Source organism: Eucyclogobius newberryi, unplaced genomic scaffold (genome assembly GCF_026437365.1).
Source record: "Eucyclogobius newberryi isolate DKJ021-1_F unplaced genomic scaffold, fEucNew1.0.hap1 SCAF_9, whole genome shotgun sequence".
In the NCBI taxonomy this organism is placed as follows: Eukaryota; Metazoa; Chordata; class Actinopteri; order Gobiiformes; family Gobiidae; genus Eucyclogobius; species Eucyclogobius newberryi.
Genome location: NW_027316532.1, coordinates 20,801,335 through 20,822,343, shown reverse-complemented (window position 1 = coordinate 20,822,343; position 21,009 = coordinate 20,801,335). Strand labels below are relative to the sequence as shown.

The 21,009-nt window shown below is 46.8% G+C and overlaps 1 protein-coding gene across 1 annotated transcript; it reads right to left on the bottom strand.

Moving 5' to 3' along the window:
- Positions 1 to 527: 527 nt before the first annotated feature.
- ankmy1 (ankyrin repeat and MYND domain containing 1) lies at positions 528 to 20,301 on the bottom strand. The gene is given in 20 exon segments (XM_072438050.1): positions 528 to 712; positions 2,635 to 2,840; positions 2,940 to 2,976; positions 4,544 to 4,685; positions 5,770 to 5,871; positions 5,942 to 6,067; positions 6,133 to 6,240; positions 7,845 to 7,943; positions 8,027 to 8,158; positions 8,735 to 8,906; positions 11,463 to 11,644; positions 12,215 to 13,220; positions 16,742 to 16,908; positions 16,985 to 17,155; positions 17,242 to 17,485; positions 19,099 to 19,297; positions 19,333 to 19,410; positions 19,413 to 19,572; positions 19,683 to 19,829; positions 19,986 to 20,301. Coding segments are annotated over 20 exon segments (3,852 nt in total). The 5' UTR covers positions 20,175 to 20,301.
- Positions 20,302 to 21,009: the final 708 nt, after the last annotated feature.

The following is a 21,009-nucleotide window of genomic DNA, read 5'->3' as shown; positions in this document are numbered from 1 at the left end:
GGCCTCCTGCCTGAGGGGAGTGGCCTCCTGCCTTAGGGGAGTGGCCTCCTGCCTGAGGGGAGCGATCCGACCTGCACCTCCCAGAGCCCTGGAGACGTACAGGTCCTGCAGAGATGGAAGTCTGCAGCCGATCACCTTCTCAGCAGAGGGCGCTGTAGTCTCTGTTTGTTCCTGGCTGTGGCTCCAGCGTACCACACAGTGATTGAGGAGGTGAGAATGGTCTCAATGATGTGTAGAACTGCACCATCATCTGCGCCGGTAGCTTTGCTTTCCTCAGCTGCCGCAGGAGGTACATCCTCTGCTGGGCCTTCTTGATGAGGGAGCTGATGGTGAGCTCCCATTTGAGGCCCTGGGTGATGGTGGGCCCCCACTTGAGGTTCTGGGTGAGGTCCTGTGGAATCCCTTATTCGTCCTCCTTTGTTAAACTAAAATTATGTTATTTTCAACTTGATTAGTAAGTGGCATTTAAGAGGTATTTATCATAAACAAACATTAGGGTCTGAAAGCTCGAGGCACGTGCTCATCTCTCAGTTGTAGCTGTAGTTTTCTCCGGTGGGATCTTCCTCCGGCGCGATGGCTTTGGGCTCAGGTTTGGTGAAGGAGGTAAACTTGGTGAGCTTGGGGAGCCTGTGTTTGCACGTGACGATCAGACCTCTCGATCTGGATGAGGTCAGGTCACTTCCAGACTTGAACGCATTATTCTGAGCAGCGTCTGTCAGACAAAACACAGAGGAAGGACACGGGTGATAAACAACACACCCATTTATCTTTTCCATCACTAAATAATGTAAATAAAAGATCACAATAATAATGCGATGCGACGTAAGGTGCGCCATGTTCCCTGCACACATAAAGATCCATTTACTGTTGCGCTGCCTGTAATGTTCCACAGCATGGCATTAAACTCATCTATCTCCGCGGATACAAGCAGCTGTCGTCACTAGCCCGAGTTACAAGTCGTATCTGTGGAGAGACGACCCCGCTCAAAGAAAGAATCAGTTTCTCACTGAACAATAAAAACACCTGTAAGTGGATCAACGCACACATGCAGTACGGATAGATTTAAAGGCACACTGTGGAACATTCCAGGCAAAGCGTTTCCATGGCGACGAGCTGGTGGCAAACCCTCCATCAGAAAAGGTACATAGTGCACCTTTAGGTTTGGTCCGGCCACTTTTATTTTTGTATTTATATTCGATCAGTCTATCTTTTGCATATCTTTATTTATGTTACCGTATTTTCCGGACTATAAGTCGCACCTTTTTTCATACTTTTGGCTGGGGTGCGACATATACTTATATTTATACTTATATACTTATACTCCGGAGCGACTTATATGTGATATAATTTGTTATTTTCACACTTGCAACTGCATTTCATACTCCAGTGCGACTTATATATGTTTTTTTTCTTCTCTATCATGCATTTTTTGGCTGGTGCGACTTATACTCGGGTGCGACTTATACTCGGGTGCGACTTATACTCGGGTGCGACTTATACTCGGGTGCGACTTTTACTCGGGTGCGACTTTTACTCGGGTGCGACTTTTACTCGGGTGCGACTTTTACTCGGGTGCGACTTTTACTCGGGTGCGACTTTTACTCGGGTGCGACTTTTACTCGGGTGCGACTTTTACTCGGGTGCGACTTTTACTCGGGTGCGACTTTTACTCGGGTGCGACTTTTACTCGGGTGCGACTTTTACTCGGGTGCGACTTATAGCGACTTTTACTCGGGTGCGACTTATAGCGACTTTTACTCGGGTGCGACTTATAGCGACTTTTACTCGGGTGCGACTTTTACTCGGGTGTGACTTATAGCGACTTTTACTCGGGTGCGACTTTTACTCGGGTGCGACTTATAGCGACTTATACTCGGGTGCGACTTATACTCGAGTCCGACTTATACTCGGGTGCGACTTATACTCGGGTGCGACTTATACTCGGGTGCGACTTATACTCGGGTGCGACTTATACTCGGGTGCGACTTATACTCGGGTGCGACTTATACTCGGGTGCGACTTATACTCGGGTGCGACTTATACTCGGGTGCGACTTATACTCGGGTGCGACTTATACTCGGGTGCGACTTATAGCGACTTATACTCGGGTGCGACTTATACTCGGGTGCGACTTATAGCGACTTATACTCGGGTGCGACTTATACTCGGGTGCGACTTATAGCGACTTATACTCGGGTGCGACTTATACTCGGGTGCGACTTATACTCGGGTGCGACTTATACTCGGGTGCGACTTATACTCGGGTGCGACTTATACTCGGGTGCGACTTATACTCGGGTGCGACTTATAGCGACTTATACTCGGGTGCGACTTATACTCGAGTCCGACTTATACTCGGGTGCGACTTATAGCGACTTATACTCGGGTGCGACTTATACGACTTATACTCGGGTGCGACTTATACGACTTATACTCGGGTGCGACTTATACGACTTATACTCGGGTGCGACTTATAGCGACTTATACTCGGGTGCGACTTATACTCGGGTGCGACTTATAGCGACTTATACTCGGGTGCGACTTATACTCGGGCGCGACTTATACTCGTTTTATTCCTTGTGTGTGACTTTAGTTCAGTGACTTTTGGCATTTTCCCTGCGCGACTCGTCTCACCTCTGGCAATGCGTTGGCCGGCGCTTCTGGCGTGGGGCTGGGCGCTCTTTGCCGTGGCCCGGGTGCAGGTGAGTCTGTGCCCTTGGGCCCAGGACTTGAGTTTACAGTCTTTGGAGCAGTAGTAGACCTCGTGGCAGCGGTTGCAGCTCTTCAGCGTCATAAAGGCGTGGCGGCTGCACTTGTGGCAGAACTTTAACATCGGTGCGCTGCAAAGGAATTAGAGAAGAAGATACTTTCCTTACTCGAGATCTACTTTGAACTATCAAGGTTTAGTCCTGATGTAGACTTGTTTGTGCTTTCTGTACCTGTTCTCGTTAGCTTCGTGTCCACCCGTCGCGGCCCCTGCGGAAAACAAGACAAAAAATATTAGCAACGTTCGAAGATTCTGGACTTGTTTTACTGTGGGACTATAATGGTCAATAAACGAGCAGTTGAGAAGCATCTGCTTTAAAACTGCACTTTTCAATGACATTTGTAATAGTGCATTTATTAGTGATCCTCCAATTGAAAAAAGGATGAACAAAACAGTTAAAGTGCCTCCTAGAGGTCGGACGACTCATAGAACTAAAACGCAGTTGAGATAAATACATTTAAAATTTTGCAAAAAAAATATGAAAACATGATCGCAGAATAGCAATTTTTTTTAGATTTAGTAATCGATGACATCACAATAAGAAATTACCCAGCAAACACTGGGCAAAAACTCAACTAATGTCACAACCTTTTTATTTGACAAATAAAACCATATGAGAGCGACTTTGTTTTGTTGAATTAATGTTTAGATTTACACACAAAAATTTAGTTTTTTTGTGTGTAAATTATGCATAAACTGTGTCTGGAATGAGCGTCCCTGGTGTGATGTCACTTCCTGTCATTTTCTACAGATTTGTCAACGTTTTCTCCACAAATACCAGCTCAATTGGTGTAAAACTATCATTTATATGTACAACAGGTACAAATACACCAAATCAAGTCAAAATTAGAACATCGTAAGCACCTGTCACACGCCCTTTAAAAGAGATCAGTGCCATTTAAAAAAGTAAGCGAAGCAGAAGGTATTCAAGTACAATCAGAATACTACTAAACGTGGTAGAAGCCTGAACGCCTCACACGCCCACAAACATGGTCGTGTGGTGGTCGTCGTGTGGTGGTCGTCGTGTGGTGGTCGTCGTGTGGTGGTGGTCGTCGTGTGGTGGTCGTCGTGTGGTGGTCGTCGTGTGGTGGTCGTCGTGTGGTGGTCGTCGTGTGGTGGTCGTCGTGTGGTGGTGGTCGTGTGGTGGTCGTCGTGTGGTGGTCGTCGTGTGGTGGTGGTCGTGTGGTGGTCGTCGTGTGGTGGTCGTCGTGTGGTGGTGGTCGTGTGGTTGTCGTGTGGTGGTCGTGTGGTGGTCGGTGTGGTGGTGGTCGTGTGGTGGTGGTCGTGTGGTGGTGGTCGTGTGGTGGTGGTCGTGTGGTGGTGGTCGTGTGGTGGTGGTCGTGTGGTGGTGGTCGTGTGGTGGTCGTGTGGTGGTCGTTGTGTGGTCGTGTGGTGGTCGTGTGGTGGTCGTGTGGTGGTCGTCGTGTGGTGGTCGTGTGGTGGTCGTGTGGTTGTCGTGTGGTTGTCGTGTGGTGGTCGTGTGGTGGTCGTGTGGTGGTCGTCGTGTGGTGGTCGTGTGGTGGTCGTGTGGTTGTCGTGTGGTTGTCGTGTGGTGGTCGTGTGGTGGTCGTGTGGTGGTCGTGTGGTGGTCGTTGTGTGGTGGTCGTGTGGTGGTCGTGTGGTTGTCGTGTGGTGGTCGTGTGGTGGTCGTGTGGTGGTCGTGTGGTGGTCGTGTGGTGGTCGTGTGGTGGTCGTGTGGTGGTCGTCGTGTGGTGGTCGTCGTGTGGTGGTCGTGTGGTGGTCGTGTGATGGTCATTGTGTGATGGTTGTACTGACGGTGTTGCCACTCGCTCTCCCGCTGCTGCAGCGTCTGCCTCAGGGCGTTTCCCATGGTCCTGAGCAGCTGCTGGCGCTCCTTGTACATTTCCCGCTCCTGCATGTTGAGGACGTGGTACGGCGTCGTGGAGATGCGCGCGTCCTGAAACCAACACAGACGTGACATTTATGAGACATAGTAATACAGATAAACAAAGAATACCAACGCTCCGGTCCAGTAGGTGTCAGTGTTGCGCAAGAATGTAAAGACCTAGATGCAACTTTCCTGCAGTAAAACAGTCAAATCCTTCATTTTCTTTCGATCACATGGTCTAATTGGATCAGCGCTTCCCAAACAGGGGGGTACGAGTAATTACCAGGAGGTGCAGCAGATTTAAAGGAAGGTGAAATGTAATAGCATTAACTGCAATAAACAAATTCATCTACCTATAATAGAGTTATGAGTTATACTCAGAGATGAAGGTTTGAGACAGAAGACAACTGTAATAGGTGATCATCATTTCTCCAGCAATTAATAACGGGTCAGGTCTGTGAAGAGGTGAGTCTACTCACGGTATTTCAAGGTATTTTTGAGCAATAAAAACGCCCTTAATTGAGCAAATGCAAGACAGATAAGTTTAATGCTGTCCAGTGGATCTTCACAAGCAACATGTGCATGGAGAAGAGAACCCCAAGAGAAAAGTTATAAAGTAGTGTGCCTTTTACGGACACTTGTGGGTAAAAATACTTCATAATTTAAAGGGCCTATGGCAGTTTGTTACGATTTTCTAATTTTGACTGCCTTTGGTGTATTTATACCTGTTTATTACGTATAAATTATAGGTTTACACCAAACGAGCAGGTATTTGTGGAGGAAAGTTGAAAAATCTGTAGAAAATGACAGGAAGTGACATCACACCAGGGACACTCATTCCAGTCAAAGTTTGTGCAGAATTTACACAAAATAAACTACTTTTTTAACTCTCATTAATTTCAATAAAATAAAGTCGCTCTCATATATTTTACTTGGTAAAATTTCTGGGTAATTTCCTACTGTGATTTCATCAATTACAAACAGGAAGTGAAATTATAAAACCTAAAAAAAAGTTTCTATTCTGTGATACAGTTTGAATTTTTTTTTGCACAATTCTAAATATATTTATCTTAACTGCGTTTTAGTTCAATGACCTGAATGCCCGACCTGTAGGGGGCGCTGTAAAACTTGAGTGAAGCATGTGTCTCATCACCTGGTTAAAGGCGTAGTAGGCGTAGTCCACTGCAGTTCCATTAACGTTATCCACTAAAACCGGCCTCAGAATGTCGGCTCCGGCGTTCAGCAGCAACTTCAACTGCAGCAAACACACAAGTTTAACACCAAATCATCCTTTTTTTTAGTCACGCACTTCCACGCTCTCGCACCAGTATCTGCCGGCTGCCGCTGGAACGGTACTTGTCGTTTTTGGCGAGGGCACAAAGCGCGGTGCCCACTCCGTTTCCCAATGGGACGTTGGGATCGGCGCCGCATTTGAGCAGCTCCTCCACCGCCTGAAAGGAGAGACGGCGGGTGAGGATTGTACGTGAAAGCGACATGTGGCGTGGTGTCGTGTTACCATTTTGTTTCCACTGGAGATGGCGAGGGAGAGCGCCGAGTGTCCGCCCCACAGCAGGTCGGTCCGAGCGCCGTGGGACAAGAGAATGGCCACGATTTTACTGGCGTTCTGCAAATGAGAGGCAAATTGTGACGAAAGGAGAGGTTTTTGTGCAGAATGTGTGTGGTTTTTTCCCTTCCATTTTGTGTTGGTGTATTCTTATTGCCAGATTTGTCTAAACTTTTGAGAAAATATTGGTACTAACGGGGCCTTTCTTGGGTTCATCACAAATATTTCACATTGTGTCTGTTTTTTACTTTATTTGGTGTATTTGTGCCTTAGTCTTACACCAATCAAGCAGGTATTTGAAGAGAAAATGTTGAAAAATCTGTATAAAACGACTACCTTTACCGACATTTGAGGGTAAAAATACTTTGGGCCTATGACAGTTTTTTACGATTTTCTAATTTTGACTGCATTTGGTGTATTTATACTTGTTGTACATATAAATTATAGTTTTACACCAATCGAGCAGGTATTTGGGGAGAACATTTAGAAAAATCTCTATAAAATGACAGGAAGTGACATCACACCAGGGACACTCATTCCAGTCAAAGTTTATGCAGAATATTCACAAAGAAACAACTTTTTTGACTCTCTAAACATGAATTCAACAAAATAAAGTCGCTCTCTACTGCGACGAGTTGGCCACTGTCCAGGGTGTACCCCGCCTAAGGCCCAAAGTCACTGGGATAGGCTCCAGTCACCCGCGACCCCGAAACAAGCGGTAGAAAATGAATGAATGAAAAAGTTGCTCTCTCATAGTATTTGTCAAATAAAAAAATTGTGATATTAGATGAGTTTTTGCCCAGTGGTTTCTGGGTAATTTCCTAATGTGATGTCATCAATTACAAACAGGAAGAGAAATTATAAACCTTAAGTAAGCCTTACCAAGTCTAGCACGCTCTTGAGTTTTTTATATCATTATTATTATTTATTATCATTATTATTATTATTATTATTAATTCAATTTTATTTTTATTTCCCATTTCATCTTTTTTTTACCCCCTCTTCTGGTGTAATAATTGTTGTTGAGTTTGTGTATGTTTTATGTTCTGATGAAAAATAAAATAGTAAAAAAAAAAAAAAATTATAAACCTAAAAAAATTGCTTTTCTGTGATAACATTTTATATTTTTTTGCACAATTCTAAATATATCCATCTTAAAAGGTGGAATGGACGATTTTTTTCAGCAATTTTTTTTTATCATATTTCCTCGTGGCGTGGATAAATCATTTGTCCTGCCACGTATCAATCATAAAACGCACCTACCGCTCACCTGCAGCCGCGTGCGGTTCCTCCCCACGTTTCCGCGCATGGATCTATCATAATATAGTTCCCTCAGTGTACGGGGCAAAATGAAGACGGAGAAAGACAGTTCGAGCTGACGCAGAAGTGGACAGAAATCTACGGGAGACGAGCGATGTGATGCGCTCCGTTGCGCTAATAAACAAACGCACGTGTGTGTTGTATCGGTCCGCACGGGGGAGTGCGCATGCGCACTTCCGCCTGCGTTCACAAATCGCCGAAAAATCGTCCACTGCGCCTTTAACTGCATTTTAATTGCAGTCGTCCGACCTGTAGGGGGCGCTTTAACCAAAATGTTACCATTGGACAAGTCTGGATTGAGTGTATTTATTGCGTAAAATGAGGTTTACGACGGTGTTTTGGACCTGGAAGTCTGAGAGTCGGCCACAGGCCACGTGCAGCGCGGTGGAGCCTCCTTCTCGGTCTCTCGTATCCACAGTGGCTCTGATGTGATCACTGGTGTCCTTTCAAAATAAGACAAAGAACCAGAACTATACACGTGGATTCATTCTACGGCGTTAGAACGACACGTGAAGGAAACACTCACGCGGTCAATCTGGTCCTGGTCACGCGCTCTGGCGTCTGGGTCTGTGATGGCGTGAAGCAGCAGCTCCGTGATCTGTGGACCAGCAGGACCCGGCAGTGCAGCGGCAACGTGCAGCGGATACAGACCCTTCCTCTGAACACACACAACACACACGCACACACAACAGACACAACACACACAACACACAGAACAGACGAGTGCATAAACAGAGGCATTTACATGTAATGAAAACAGGCCTTTAAGAGGGATTAAACACTACTGTCTTATAACTAACAACTGAAAATCAAATATATCTTTGAATTGTCCTTTTAGAGACGGGCAGATTTTTAAATATTGATCATATTGAGAATGTTGCTTGGAGATGCGCACAATTTGAATGCCAAGTGTATCATTTATCTTTTTTTAGTTGTTTATGCGGCAGAAAGAGCTGATTAGGAATGCTTATGCTGTAAACGTCTAAATAAGGACATAAAGTGATATTTCTGCACTTTTGTCTGTCATTTATGTTACAGTCCTTTTGTGCTTGATACTTAAACCTGGACTAATGCATTTAAAGACGTTTCTGTTGTCGCAAGTCAAATTTCAGACCCTCAAGTCAGCTCTGCCCTCCAAGCGTTGCCATGGAGCTTTAACCCTCTCCACATCCGTCCACTCTCATGTCCTGTGAAAAGTATCAAGGACAGAAGTAAAACTGGGCGTGGCCGGTACCTGCGGCGGGAGCGGGATGTCGGTGCGAGCCCCGCGCAGCAGCAGCCGCTTCACGCCGTCCGCGTCCGAGGCCATCACAGCCAGGAACAGGACGGGCATTGGGACCCTGCAGGAGTTGGGGTTGGCGCCGCGCTCCAGCAGCAGCATCAGCGTGTCCAGACGCTCGCGATGCCTGGGCAGACGGGCAGGAGCGTTTAAAAAACATGTTCATCGCCGCAATAAATCGCACGTTAGCATCGGATTTAAAGAAAAAACCTGGTACGATTTACACTTTATCAACAGTAATGAGGTTATGAGCGAGGACGTCACGATTATTGGGAGGAAAAACATCACGATTTAACGATTATTGGTGATTATTGAGATTAAATCTTCTCTGAAATCTTCTATTTTGTCTGACATGTGACTGTTCATGTTTGTGACCGACTTTATGAAATTTAACTTTCTGCAAGACAAAATCAAGTTAAATGGGACAAAAACAGTTTTGTACATTTAAGTCTATTTTTTGACAATAAATTGAGCTAAAAATACTTATGTCACGATTATCATTTGTTATTAATATATTGGGACCTGAATAATCATGATTATCGATTGACCTGCTAATCATGACGTCCCAAGTTATGAGATTGCAGGTTGAACAAAATGTCCCGAAAAGTGTCTTTAGGGTTAATGTATGTATTATGCCATAAATAATAAATATTGTTCATCTTTCACATTGTTTAAAAAAAACAAATGATAATAATAAATATAAATATAGCCGCAAGCGGCAATGATCGGCCCTCGCCACGCCGCCGCCACGCCGCAAGAGGAGGGGGCGCTAACGCGCCCCAATTGTCCTTTTATTACGCCTACTGCTGAATCTGTGACGCTGTCACATCTTCTCCCCTTTGTTTTACCATCAAAAAGCAATTTTATTTTGAATTCTTGGCAAAATGTGCGGCTTTGCCGCACAGACACCGTGACTCTTTGAATAAAAATGTGGATAACTTTTGATGGCCCACCCCTGAAGATGAGTCTCACCAAATTTCAGGTTAATATGTCTAACGCCCTAAGAGGAGTTTGTGAAAGTCTAAAGTGTAAATATGTTCTGGCGATTTCCCCATTGGAATAACATGGAAGGTTTCGGTCATCGTTACGGCAACGCCATAACAATTATGACATGGGTCTCATTGACTTTTTTGATGGGGCCAAAATTGAGTTGTGTGTCAAATTTCATATAATTTCGCAAAACTAAATATTTAACCTCCATATAAAATCTGTAGGGGGCGCTGTGACTCCAAATTAATTTATTTCACTTCAAGTAGGTTTAGGGCAAAGAGTTTAACAACTGATTCTAATTTGACGCAATTCGGACTTTATCTGCGCAAACGGCAGAAATGTTAAATTTGGGAGATTTCTGAAATTCTTGCTACAGTTTGCGGCTTCGCCGCACAGAGACCGTGACAGGTATCAATGTAATTTGAATAACTTTTGATGTCCCACTCCTCAGTAGCATTTTCACCAAATTTCAGCTTTTTAGGGCCAACGCCCTAAAAAGAGTTCGTAAAAGTACGACGTTTGGAAAAACTCCGAAGTCATGTTTAGCCATTTTTGAAGCAATATGGCCGACATTTGGTTGGGCGGACGGCGTTGCCGTAATAATATTTTTTACTTCTCTTGTCAACATCTACCTCTGCGCCAAATTTCATGATTCTACGATCAGATTTTTTTTGGGTCATTTCCCATCTCTCAATGCATTTTTGGTACATTTGGGGGCGCTGACGCGCCAATTTTTTTAATTTTAGAAAAAGGAAATAGCCAGAATGTAGAAAGGCACGATTTTTAGAGGTGTGCAAATTTTTGTGACTTTTCGTCAATGTTCACTGGGTGAAAAATAGGGGGGTTGGTCCGGAGGAGGAAGAGGAAGAGGAAGAAGAAGAGGAAGAAGAGGAAGAAGAGGAAGAAGAGGAAGGAGAGGAAGAAGAGGAAGAAGAGGAAGAAGAGGAAGAAGAAGAAGAAGAAGAAGAAGGTCACTGACGGGTACTTTCGATAATTTTGAGTGGGCTCCGCCCACTTTGTGTTTTTGGCCCTCTATACAGTAATAATGTTCAATTTTTGCATTACATGCTTATATGCACGGAACATGCAAGAGATGGTGAACATATTTGTGAGCTACTTAGCACAAATGAGTGCTTTATATGGGGATGACGACCGCTTCCCAATTTAAAGTGCTCGTTTAGTGCGTACTTTTGCACGGGCTTCGCCCGTTTACAACCGTAAAGTTCCATTTTCCTACTACTAATTAGTATGCACGGGGCGTGCGTGAGTGAAGGAGTGCGTTAGTGAGTGTTTGGAAGTGGGCACTTTTGCAGCCGTGCTTCGCACGGCCTTATGAGATTAATAGGCCTCTCGCCAGCTTGTGGCGCTCGGGCCTAATAATACAAATTAAATAATACAAATAATACAAAAATAAAAATTCTAAATAAAATTAGGTACCAGTATAAACTAAGGGAAAATGTTTTTTTTTTTTTTTTAAAGGTGATTGCAGCAGTATAAATTCATATTAATGAATATAATATGCACATTTATCCGCCAATAAATGATAAATGATGGATAAAACATTTTTGCAGGTCAATATTTATAGTGTGTACATTTTCTTTGCACTAGTTTGTTATTTATTCAGCTACTTAAGTGTTTAATTCTTCCTGGTCCGTCCGTCTCCTGAACACTCACAGGAAATGACACGACTCACTTAATTTTAAGGGCGGCCATCTTGCGGACCGTCTCCAAGGTGCCCGTGCTCAGCGATCGGCCCGTGCGACTCAGGGCCTCCGCCGAGAGCTGCATGAGTTCCTCCGTCACGTGGATTTGAAAGCCGATGAGGGATTTGGTCGAGTCGAATGTGGAGGATTCGTCCAAGTTAAGAATTTCCCTCTAAAACGATTTGAAATGAAACCACAGAAACGTAGTGTGTTATTATGCGTTAGTTTGTTGTGACCACGGTGACAGTAGCACAAATCATTTCTACAGGGTGAATTTGATCTCCGTGGACCGTAAATGCATCTTTTTGACTCTATTTAAAAGGTGCATTGTGGAACTTTCCGGCAGAATCAATGGCTCGTGAGCCAAAAAGCATAATTTTCTTTGACAATAATAACACTTAATCTTTCTTGCATTTATTCAATTACTATTATTGAGGTTTAATGCCATACAGTGGAACCTTCTGTGTAAACAATAACATCTCCATGGAGACAAGCAAGTGCACCTTTCGATCTTTTTTTACTGTATGTTTTTCCAATTTTTATTAGCAGATATTTATTTTTGACAATATATTTTTCGTATTTAGGAAAAGATTGGACAAAACGCCAAACTTTCAGGAAGTCCAGGGCAACAAAGTGCGATTTTGTGAGACCAATGTGGGAAATTTGAACATAAGTAGCACCAAGTGTCTTTTTTTTTTTTAAATGGGAAACGCTGAAGGAAATGTGTATTTTGTTCATGTACCTTTGCTGGATACTCCATCCACTGCACACTGCCCACCAAAACTGCACCGTCCTTTACATTCGCGACCCGCTGCAGGCCGAACACCTCCCCGCTTCTGTACTCGTTCAAGTTGCGCTCTAGGTCGACCTCTAAGTCGCCCTCTACGTCGCCCTCTACGCCGCCCTCTACGCCGCCCTCTACGCCGCCCTCTACGCCGCCCTCTACGCCGCCCTCTACGCCGCCCTCTACGCCGCCCTCTACGCCGCCCTCTACGCCGCCCTCTACGCCGCCCTCTACGCCGCCCTCTACGCCGCCCTCTACGTCGCCCTCTACGCCGCCCTCTACGCCGCCCTCTACGCCGCCCTCTACGCCGCCCTCTACGCCGCCCTCTACGCCGCCCTCTACGCCGCCCTCTACGCCTCGCTCTACGTCTCGCTCTACGTCTCGCTCTACTCCGCCCTCTACTCCGCCCTCTACGCCGCCCTCTACGCCGCCCTCTACGCCGCCCTCTACGCCTCCCTCTACGCCTCCCTCTACGCCTCGCTCTACGTCTCGCTCTACTCCGCCCTCTACGCCGCCCTCTACGCCGCCCTCTACGCCGCCCTCTACGCCGCCCTCTACGCCGCCCTCTACGCCTCCCTCTACGCCTCCCTCTACGCCTCCCTCTACGTCTCGCTCTACTCCGCCCTCTACTCCGCCCTCTACGCCGCCCTCTACGCCGCCCTCTACGCCGCCCTCTACGCCGCCCTCTACGCCGCCCTCTACGCCGCCCTCTACTCCGCCCTCTACTCCGCCCTCTACGTCGTCCTCAGCTCTTTTGCCCCGCTCAGCTTCTCTAGAATCTTCTGTTTCTTTCGTCTCGGCTTCTTCGTTTGGCACTTCTTGTCCGTCTTCTGTCGTTTTGAGATCTAACTCATGTTCTGCACAGGTTTGAGGGTCAATCGGCTCCGAGGTTTGTTCCGGCTGGAGCTCACTTCCATCAGACACTTCACCGCGCTGCAAGATCTCCTCTTCCTCTACTACGGACCTGAAATAAAATTAAATAACACATTACAGCTTTATTAATTAGCAGGGTAGCAGGTTGTAATGTAAACACAAACAAAATCCTGATGGAATTACATTTTTTACCAATAAAACTTTTGTGAGAAAAAAACGGATTATTCACGATCATCGAGACAGTGACCAAACAACAGTGACATCTTTAATTTGACCGACATGTCACTGCTCCTCAAAATTGTGACCGACTTTACAAAATTTTACTTTCTGAAAGACAAAATAATGTTGAATGTGACAAAAACAGCCAGATAAAATAAAGTGCTTTACATTTTTGTCTATTTTTGAGCTATATATATTGAAAAAGGAAGGAGAGTCTAAGGACAGAGGACCCTGGGACATCGTCCCTCGCCACCACAGACATTGTCTGACTTCATCGCCACCACAGACATTGTCTGACTTCATCGCCACCACAGACATTGTTGATTCATTTCTCCCTGTGGCCCTCAGAGGCGACTGTTGTTGTGATTTTGGGCCTTACAAAAATAAATTGATTTGATTTGATTTGAAAAAGAAATACTTAATTTTGCTTTGTTCTTACAATTCAGAAGCCCCTAATGACGAGTACTACAACAAGACGGCGAGCGTTTCTTGACCCAGAAACTAATTCTGGCGACGTGGTACGTCACCTCGCTGGGGGAAAGAGGCTGAGCTTGTGCAGAAGGTTGAGCAGTTCTAACTAGATATAGTCGGCCTCACCTCCACGCACCGTTTGGGCTCTGGAACCCATCTCCTCGAGAGGGACTGGACGCTCCATTAATCTGGTGTTGCCCGCGGGGAGAGGCGGCGGGCTGGTGTGGGCTTATAGCCCCTCAGCTCAGCCGCCACGTGTTGGAGTTCACCCCGGTGGACTAGAGGGTCGCGTCCCTCCGCCTTCGGGTGGGGGACAGGTCTCTCACTGTTGCGGCGGCCTACGGGCCGAACAGCAGTGCAGAGTACCTGGCCTTCCTGGAGTCCCTGGGAAGGGTACTGGACAGTGCACCGACCGGGGACTCCGTTGTTCTACTGGGGGACTTATATGCGCACATGGGCAACAACAATGACACCTGGAGAGGGGTGATCGGGAAGAACGGCCTCGCCAAACTGAACCCGAGCGGTGTTCAGTTAATGGACTTCTGTGCTAGCCACCGATTGTCCATAACGAACACCATGTTCAAGCTCAAGGGTCCATCAGTGCACATGGCACCAGGACACCCTAGGCCGGAGGTCAATGATCGACTTTGTTGTCGTGTCATCTGACTTCTGGTGTCTAGGTTGCCCTCTATATTGCCCTCTAGGTAGGGGCAGAGCTGTCACCCAATCACCACCTGGTGGTGAGTTGGATCCGTTGGCGAAGGAGGAAGCTGTCTGCTGTTTGCAGACAATGTTGTCCTGATGGCTCCATCAAAACCGGACCCGCTTCATGCACAGGACGGTTTGCAGCCGAGTGTGAAGCGGCTGGTGTTCTGGTGCAGCGGTAACGACCTGGAGTTCAGCGCCCAGAAGACAGTGGAGATTATTGTGGACAGGAAAGTCAAAGCCCCCCCTCAGACTCCCCCATCTCCACTGTGGACTCCCTCCGCTTTCTCGGCATCATCACCCGGGACCTCAAGTGGGGGCCCACCATCAGCTCCCTCATCAAGAAGGCCCAGCGGAGGATGTACTTCCTGCTGCAGCTGAGGAAAGACAAGCTGCCAGCGCAGATGATGGTGCAGTTCTACACATCATTGAGTCCATTCTCACCTTCTCCATCACCGTGTGGTATGATGGAGCCACAGCCAGGGACAAACAGAGACTACAGCGCCCTCTGCTGAGAAGGTGATTGGCTGCAGACTTCCATCTCTGCAGGACCTGTACGTCTCCAGGGCTCTGGGAGGTGCAGGTCGGATGTTGTTGTTTGTGTTGCATCTAATAACCAGGACAAGTTCCTGTGTTTGTGAATTTTGTTCATTGACAATGGCAATAAACCCTATTCTGATTCCGATTCTGGTTCTGGTTCTGGTTCTGAAGATCAGCACCAAGGTGCCTTGCCCTCTGCAGGTGGGTGGGGAGCCCTTGCCCCAAGTGGAGGAGTTCAAGTATCTCGGGGTGAAAGGCAGCAGCATCCATTTGATCTTTGAGCATTTATCGGATGTAAACATTGTTTCATAAACTGTTGTTTCACTTTTTCCGACGATGCGCTGAGTATCATTTCATTCTTTTTGTTTTCCCTTTCACCGTGTTTTGGTATTTACTGTAAGTAGGAGTATAATTTTACCTTAAAATATAACTCAAGTAAAAGTATAAAGTAGCGATCCATATATAATTTTTAGAGCATAAAGCGCCCAGTACAGGTCGGATGACTTGTTGAATGAAAACAGAGATGAGATTAATATAATATCATTTTGCTAGAAAATTATTTAAAAAAAATATATCACAGAATAGCACATTTTTAAGGTTTATAATTTAAGGTTTATAATTTAACTTTATATTTAAAGTACCCAGCAAACACTGGAGAAAACTCTTTTTATTTGACAATAAAAATACATGAGAGTGACTTTATTTTGTTGAATTAATGTTTAGAAAGTCAAAAAGATTGTTTCTTTGTGTAAATTCTGCATAAACTTTGACTGGAATGAGTGTCCCTGGTGTGATGTCACTTCTTGTCATTTTCTACAGATTCTTCAACGTTTTCTCCACAAATACCTGCTCGATTGGTGTAAAACCATCATTTATATGTACAACAGGTTTAAATATACCGAATAAAGTCAAAATTTGAAAATATAGACAGAAAAAAAGTGTCATAGGAACTTTAAAAAAAAAGAATTTGAATATAAAATGCATAAAACCTGATTTGTGATTTACGACTTGTATTACAAAAACAAGTCACCCGAAGGTAAGAAGTGTAAGAAGCACACAACTACAAAGCTGCGTCTCGCAGTATAGTAGAGATATATTAAGTACTACAAGTATGTGATAGTGGAGGAGATCAAGTATCTCGGGGTCTTGTTCTCGAGTGAGGGAAGGATGCAGTCGCTACATCGGACTGTTGAGGTAAAGAAGGAGCTGAGTCGAAAGGCAAAGCTCTCTATTTATTGGTCACTCTACGTTCTACCCTCACCTATGGTCATGAGCTTTGTGTAATGACCGAAAGTACAAGATCACGGATACAAGCGGTCGAAATGAGTTTCCTCCGCCGGGTGCCTGGGCGCTCCCTTAGAGATAGAGGGAGGGGCTCGGGCTCAGTCACACGGGAGGAGCTCGGAGTAGAGTCGCTGCTCCTCCACGTTGAGAGATAGCCAGCTGAGGTGCCATGTCCCACCGGGAAGAGGCCCCGGGGAAGACCCAGGACACGCTAGAGGGACTATGTCTCTCGGCTGGCCTGGGAACGCCCCGGAGGAGTTGGAGGAAGTGTCTGGGGAGGGGGAAATTTGGGAGTCCCTGCTTAGCCTGCTGCCCCCGCGACCCGGCCCCGGACAAAGCGGAAGAAGATGGGTGGATGGACAGTATGTGATATTGGTGTTCGTGAGCTCATACCCCTCTAAAAACACGTGGCTTTGCGTTTGAACCGTTGCCGTGGTGTCGGGTCTGTCGTCCCTCCGCACGTCGTTGGCCCAGGTCGCCTCGAACGCCTCGAACGCCTCCAACTCCTCGAACACCTCGAACGCCTTCTCAGACTCCACCGACTCCACCTTGACAAACATCTACGAGAAAAAGAAGAAGAAACGTGTGCGTGACATTCTGTGTGAACTGGGCTGAAGGCTCCTTTATTTCTCGTACTTCTCTTATGGTGTCGTCGATGGTCACTCGCGGCCTGGTCATGTGGAGCAAGCCGAACGGGTAGTACAGGACGTGACACACCGCCAGCGCCGACATGTTCTCCGCGTTCACCTTGTCCACGCTCGCCCTGTTCCTCAGCAAAACCTTGATCACGTCATTACGGCAATTCACCTGGAAAACGAAAAAAACAGCAACCCTAAAATCAGATCCAAAATGAACGCCACGTTGAAGGCGGCGACGTTATTGCGGAGCGTTACCGTGGCGGCGATGAGCGCAGTGTGTCCGCGTGCGTCCGCCACGTCGGGGTGAACCAGGGCGGAGAACCTGCTCGCCAGGTTTGCCCCGCGGAGCACGATCTCTTTGACGGCCCGGTGATCTCCTCGGGACGCCTGGAGGATCAGCTGCTCCGAGATGACCTCCAGAGGGCCTTTGGGACCGAAGCCCGCGCGGGTCAGCGACAGGACGGCCTCGACGTCCCAGCTCAGCCTCTCACGCTGACGTCTGGACGAGAAGAAGGATTTGAAATGGTTTTGAAAGGACATTGCAGCAGCAGAAGGACACCGGACTAAACCTGGAGTAGACCGTGACCGATCCAGGACGAGAACGAGACCACGTCAAGGCTACATCAAGACTAAACTGGGCTCGAACCAGGACCAAACCAGGACCAAACCAGGACCAAACCAGGGCCAAACCAGGACCAAACCAGGGCCAAACCAGGGCCAAACCAGGAGCAAAGCAGGACCAAACCAGGACCAAAGCAGGACCAAAGCAGGACCAAAGCAGGACCAAACCAGGGCCAAACCAGGACCAAACCAGGGCCAAACCAGGGCCAAACCAGGGCCAAACCAGGACCAAAGCAGGACCAAACCAGGACCAAAGCAGGACCAAACCAGGGCCAAACCAGGACCAAAGCAGGACCAAACCAGGACCAAAGCAGGACCAAAGCAGGACCAAAGCAGGACCAAAGCAGGACTAAACCAGAATCAAACCAGGACCAAACCAGGACCAAACCAGGGCCAAACCAGGGCCAAACCAGGAGCAAAGCAGGACCAAACCAGGACCAAAGCAGGACCAAACCAGGGCCAAACCAGGGCCAAACCAGGACCAAACCAGGGCCAAACCAGGACCAAACCAGGACCAAACCAGGGCCAAACCAGGACCAAAGCAGGACCAAACCAGGACCAAAGCAGGACCAAACCAGGGCCAAACCAGGACCAAAGCAGGACCAAACCAGGACCAAAGCAGGACCAAAGCAGGACCAAAGCAGGACCAAACCAGAATCAAACCAGGACCAAACCAGGACTAAACCAGGACCAAACCAGAACCAAACCAGGACCAAACCAGGACCAAAGCAGGACCAAACCAGGGCCAAACCAGGAGCAAAGCAGGACCAAACCAGGACCAAACCAGGACCAAAGCAGGACCAAACCAGAACCAAACCAGGACCAAACCAGGACCAAACCAGGACCAAACCAGGACCAAACCAGGACAAAACCAGGACCAAACCAGAACCAAACCAGAACCAAACCAGGAGCAAACCAGAACCAAACCAGGACTAAACCAGGACCAAACCAGGACAAAACCAGGACAAAACCAGGACAAAACCAGGACTAAACCAGGACCAAACCAGAACTAAACCAGAACCAAACCAGGACCCCAAACCAGGACCAAACCAGGACAAAACCAGAACCAAACCAGGTCCAAACCAGGACTAAACCAGGACCAAACCAGAACCAAACCAGAACCAAACCAGGAGCAAACCAGGACCAAACCAGAACCAAACCAGGACTAAACCAGGACTAAACCAGGACCAAACCAGGAGCAAAGCAGGACCAAACCAGGACTAAACCAGGACCAAACCAGGACTAAACCAGGACCAAACCAGGACAAAACCAGAACCAAACCAGGACTAAACCAGGACAAAACCAGAACCAAACCAGGACCAAACCAGGACCAAACCAGGACTAAACCAGGACCAAACCAGGACTAAACCAGGACTAAACCAGAACCAAACCAGGACTAAACCAGGACCCAGTAAAATTGCATTCCCCTTGGACCAGGTTCATCTCATTAGTCTTTTCCATGGTTCCTCCCTCGGTCCTCTCCCCTCTCACCTGTGTTTGTGTACGTTGGCCTGCATGCGAGCCTCTGGGGGCAGCGTGGACATTGGATCCCTCTTTAAGCCCTGGTACGGGTCAGGCTCATAGTCGTCTCCATAGAAAAGCTGATCAAACTCCTTTCTGCGCCTGGGCGGCATGGACAGATGGTCTCCGTCCGACACATATATCCTATCAGTGGGACGAATGCACTCATCGTCCTGGAGAGAGCAGAGACATCAGAGAGCTGTGTGTTTAGCGTGTCTTTGTGCCGTGCTTTACCCCGGTGGGTCCGCCGTGTACACGCTCCTCCACAGTGCTACAAGTGCCCAAATATGCAGCATATTCAGGGAAGTCCTTGAGCGTGAAGCTGCTGTCCACAGTGGTGCAGAGTCTGAGCAGGCGGTTGCCGTGCCACAGTCCCACGTCCTGGTGACCATCAGGATAAGTCAGTACTCCAGGTCCACACCGGCGGCCTCTGTGATACAAACCCTGAGAGCGGAGATAAAAAGTCAAATACAGACAGAAGAGCACTCAGAACAGAGCACTTTAAGCATAAACATCTGGAGGGTTGTATTATATGATCTGTGACAGTGGTTTACCTGAAAGTGGGATCCATCTGCAGACAGGAGCTCTCCAAAGCCCTCTTCTCTGTTCAAGTAGAATTTGCCTGTGAACTTCTGTCCAGAAGGCCAGCAGTAAACTGCATCTCCATGTTTGAAGTCTTTGTAGAAGGAGCCTTCATAGAACTGCACAGACACAAACATCAGCCTTCTGTCCTTCAGAGCTTATCCTCATGAGATGACAAACTAACTGCTAACTAAGGTTAGCTCACGTGAGTTTCTCTGCACTTTTCTTGCTTTTGCCTGAAGTGTATTGTAATAAAGACATTATTCTGGTTTTACCTCTCCACTTCTCCAGGTGTACGTCCCTCTGCCGTGTTTCAGTCCGTCTACAAACTGTCCCTCATATCTGGAGCCGTCAGAATACTCCTGAAGCCCGACTTCTGAGCGCTCCTCTGCCGCGGCACGAGCGGCTCTCATGCGGACGTCCCGCTCCGTGATCACCGACACTATGACCCCGACCCGGGGCATGTTCCCGAGGGGCCCCGGGGCCAACTATATATATGTGTGTTAAAGTGGGGCAAAAGTCAGATTTGAGTCGCTCAGGTTGCCATGACTACGGTGTAGCGGCAGGTGAAATTTTGCGCATGCGTAGTAAACGCTACATGAAAAATACATATATCCATAGTTTTATGTTGGTTTCCAACAGTTAAATCATCATCTACTGTAGTTGTACGTCTTGTTACTTTTAATGTTGTTACTTTTAATGGCAGTTGCAGCCAAAGTCTTTGGACTTTATTCCATGTATTAAGTGTAAAATACTATTGGAACGTCGGTGCTTAGTGACGTCACACAAACCCAGCGTGGAATCATCGTCATGGCAACTGTACAGAATATGGCCTTGCTTTAACAACGCACAACGGCTTCTTGCAACTTTATTCTTATTGTAGTAATTAAATGTATATATTTAATAATTAGGGAAATAAACGGTGCAGCTGAAAAAATGACTTCAATTGCAAGTTCTGTTCTTTGAGTAACTGATTTGTACCATCACAGTGCGTCTGTCACCATATTAGATCTGTGTTAATCCAATTGCTATAAAAAGTAAACCTTGTGTATGGTTCATATGCTAAGTATATTTAAACTGCGTCTATGAATCTAAAATCCAAAAATATGTAGTAAACTTCAGTTCTTGGTATTTTTCAGGCTCAGTTTTCTTCAGGGAAAGGATTTAATTCAGCAACAGAAAGCCACATATTTTGTATATTGCTACACCACAAATGTACTTTATGTAATATAAGCTTGTGTTACCCGACTCAAGACACTGACCTGACTACAAAAGCCCCTTAAAGAACAGTTCATATCA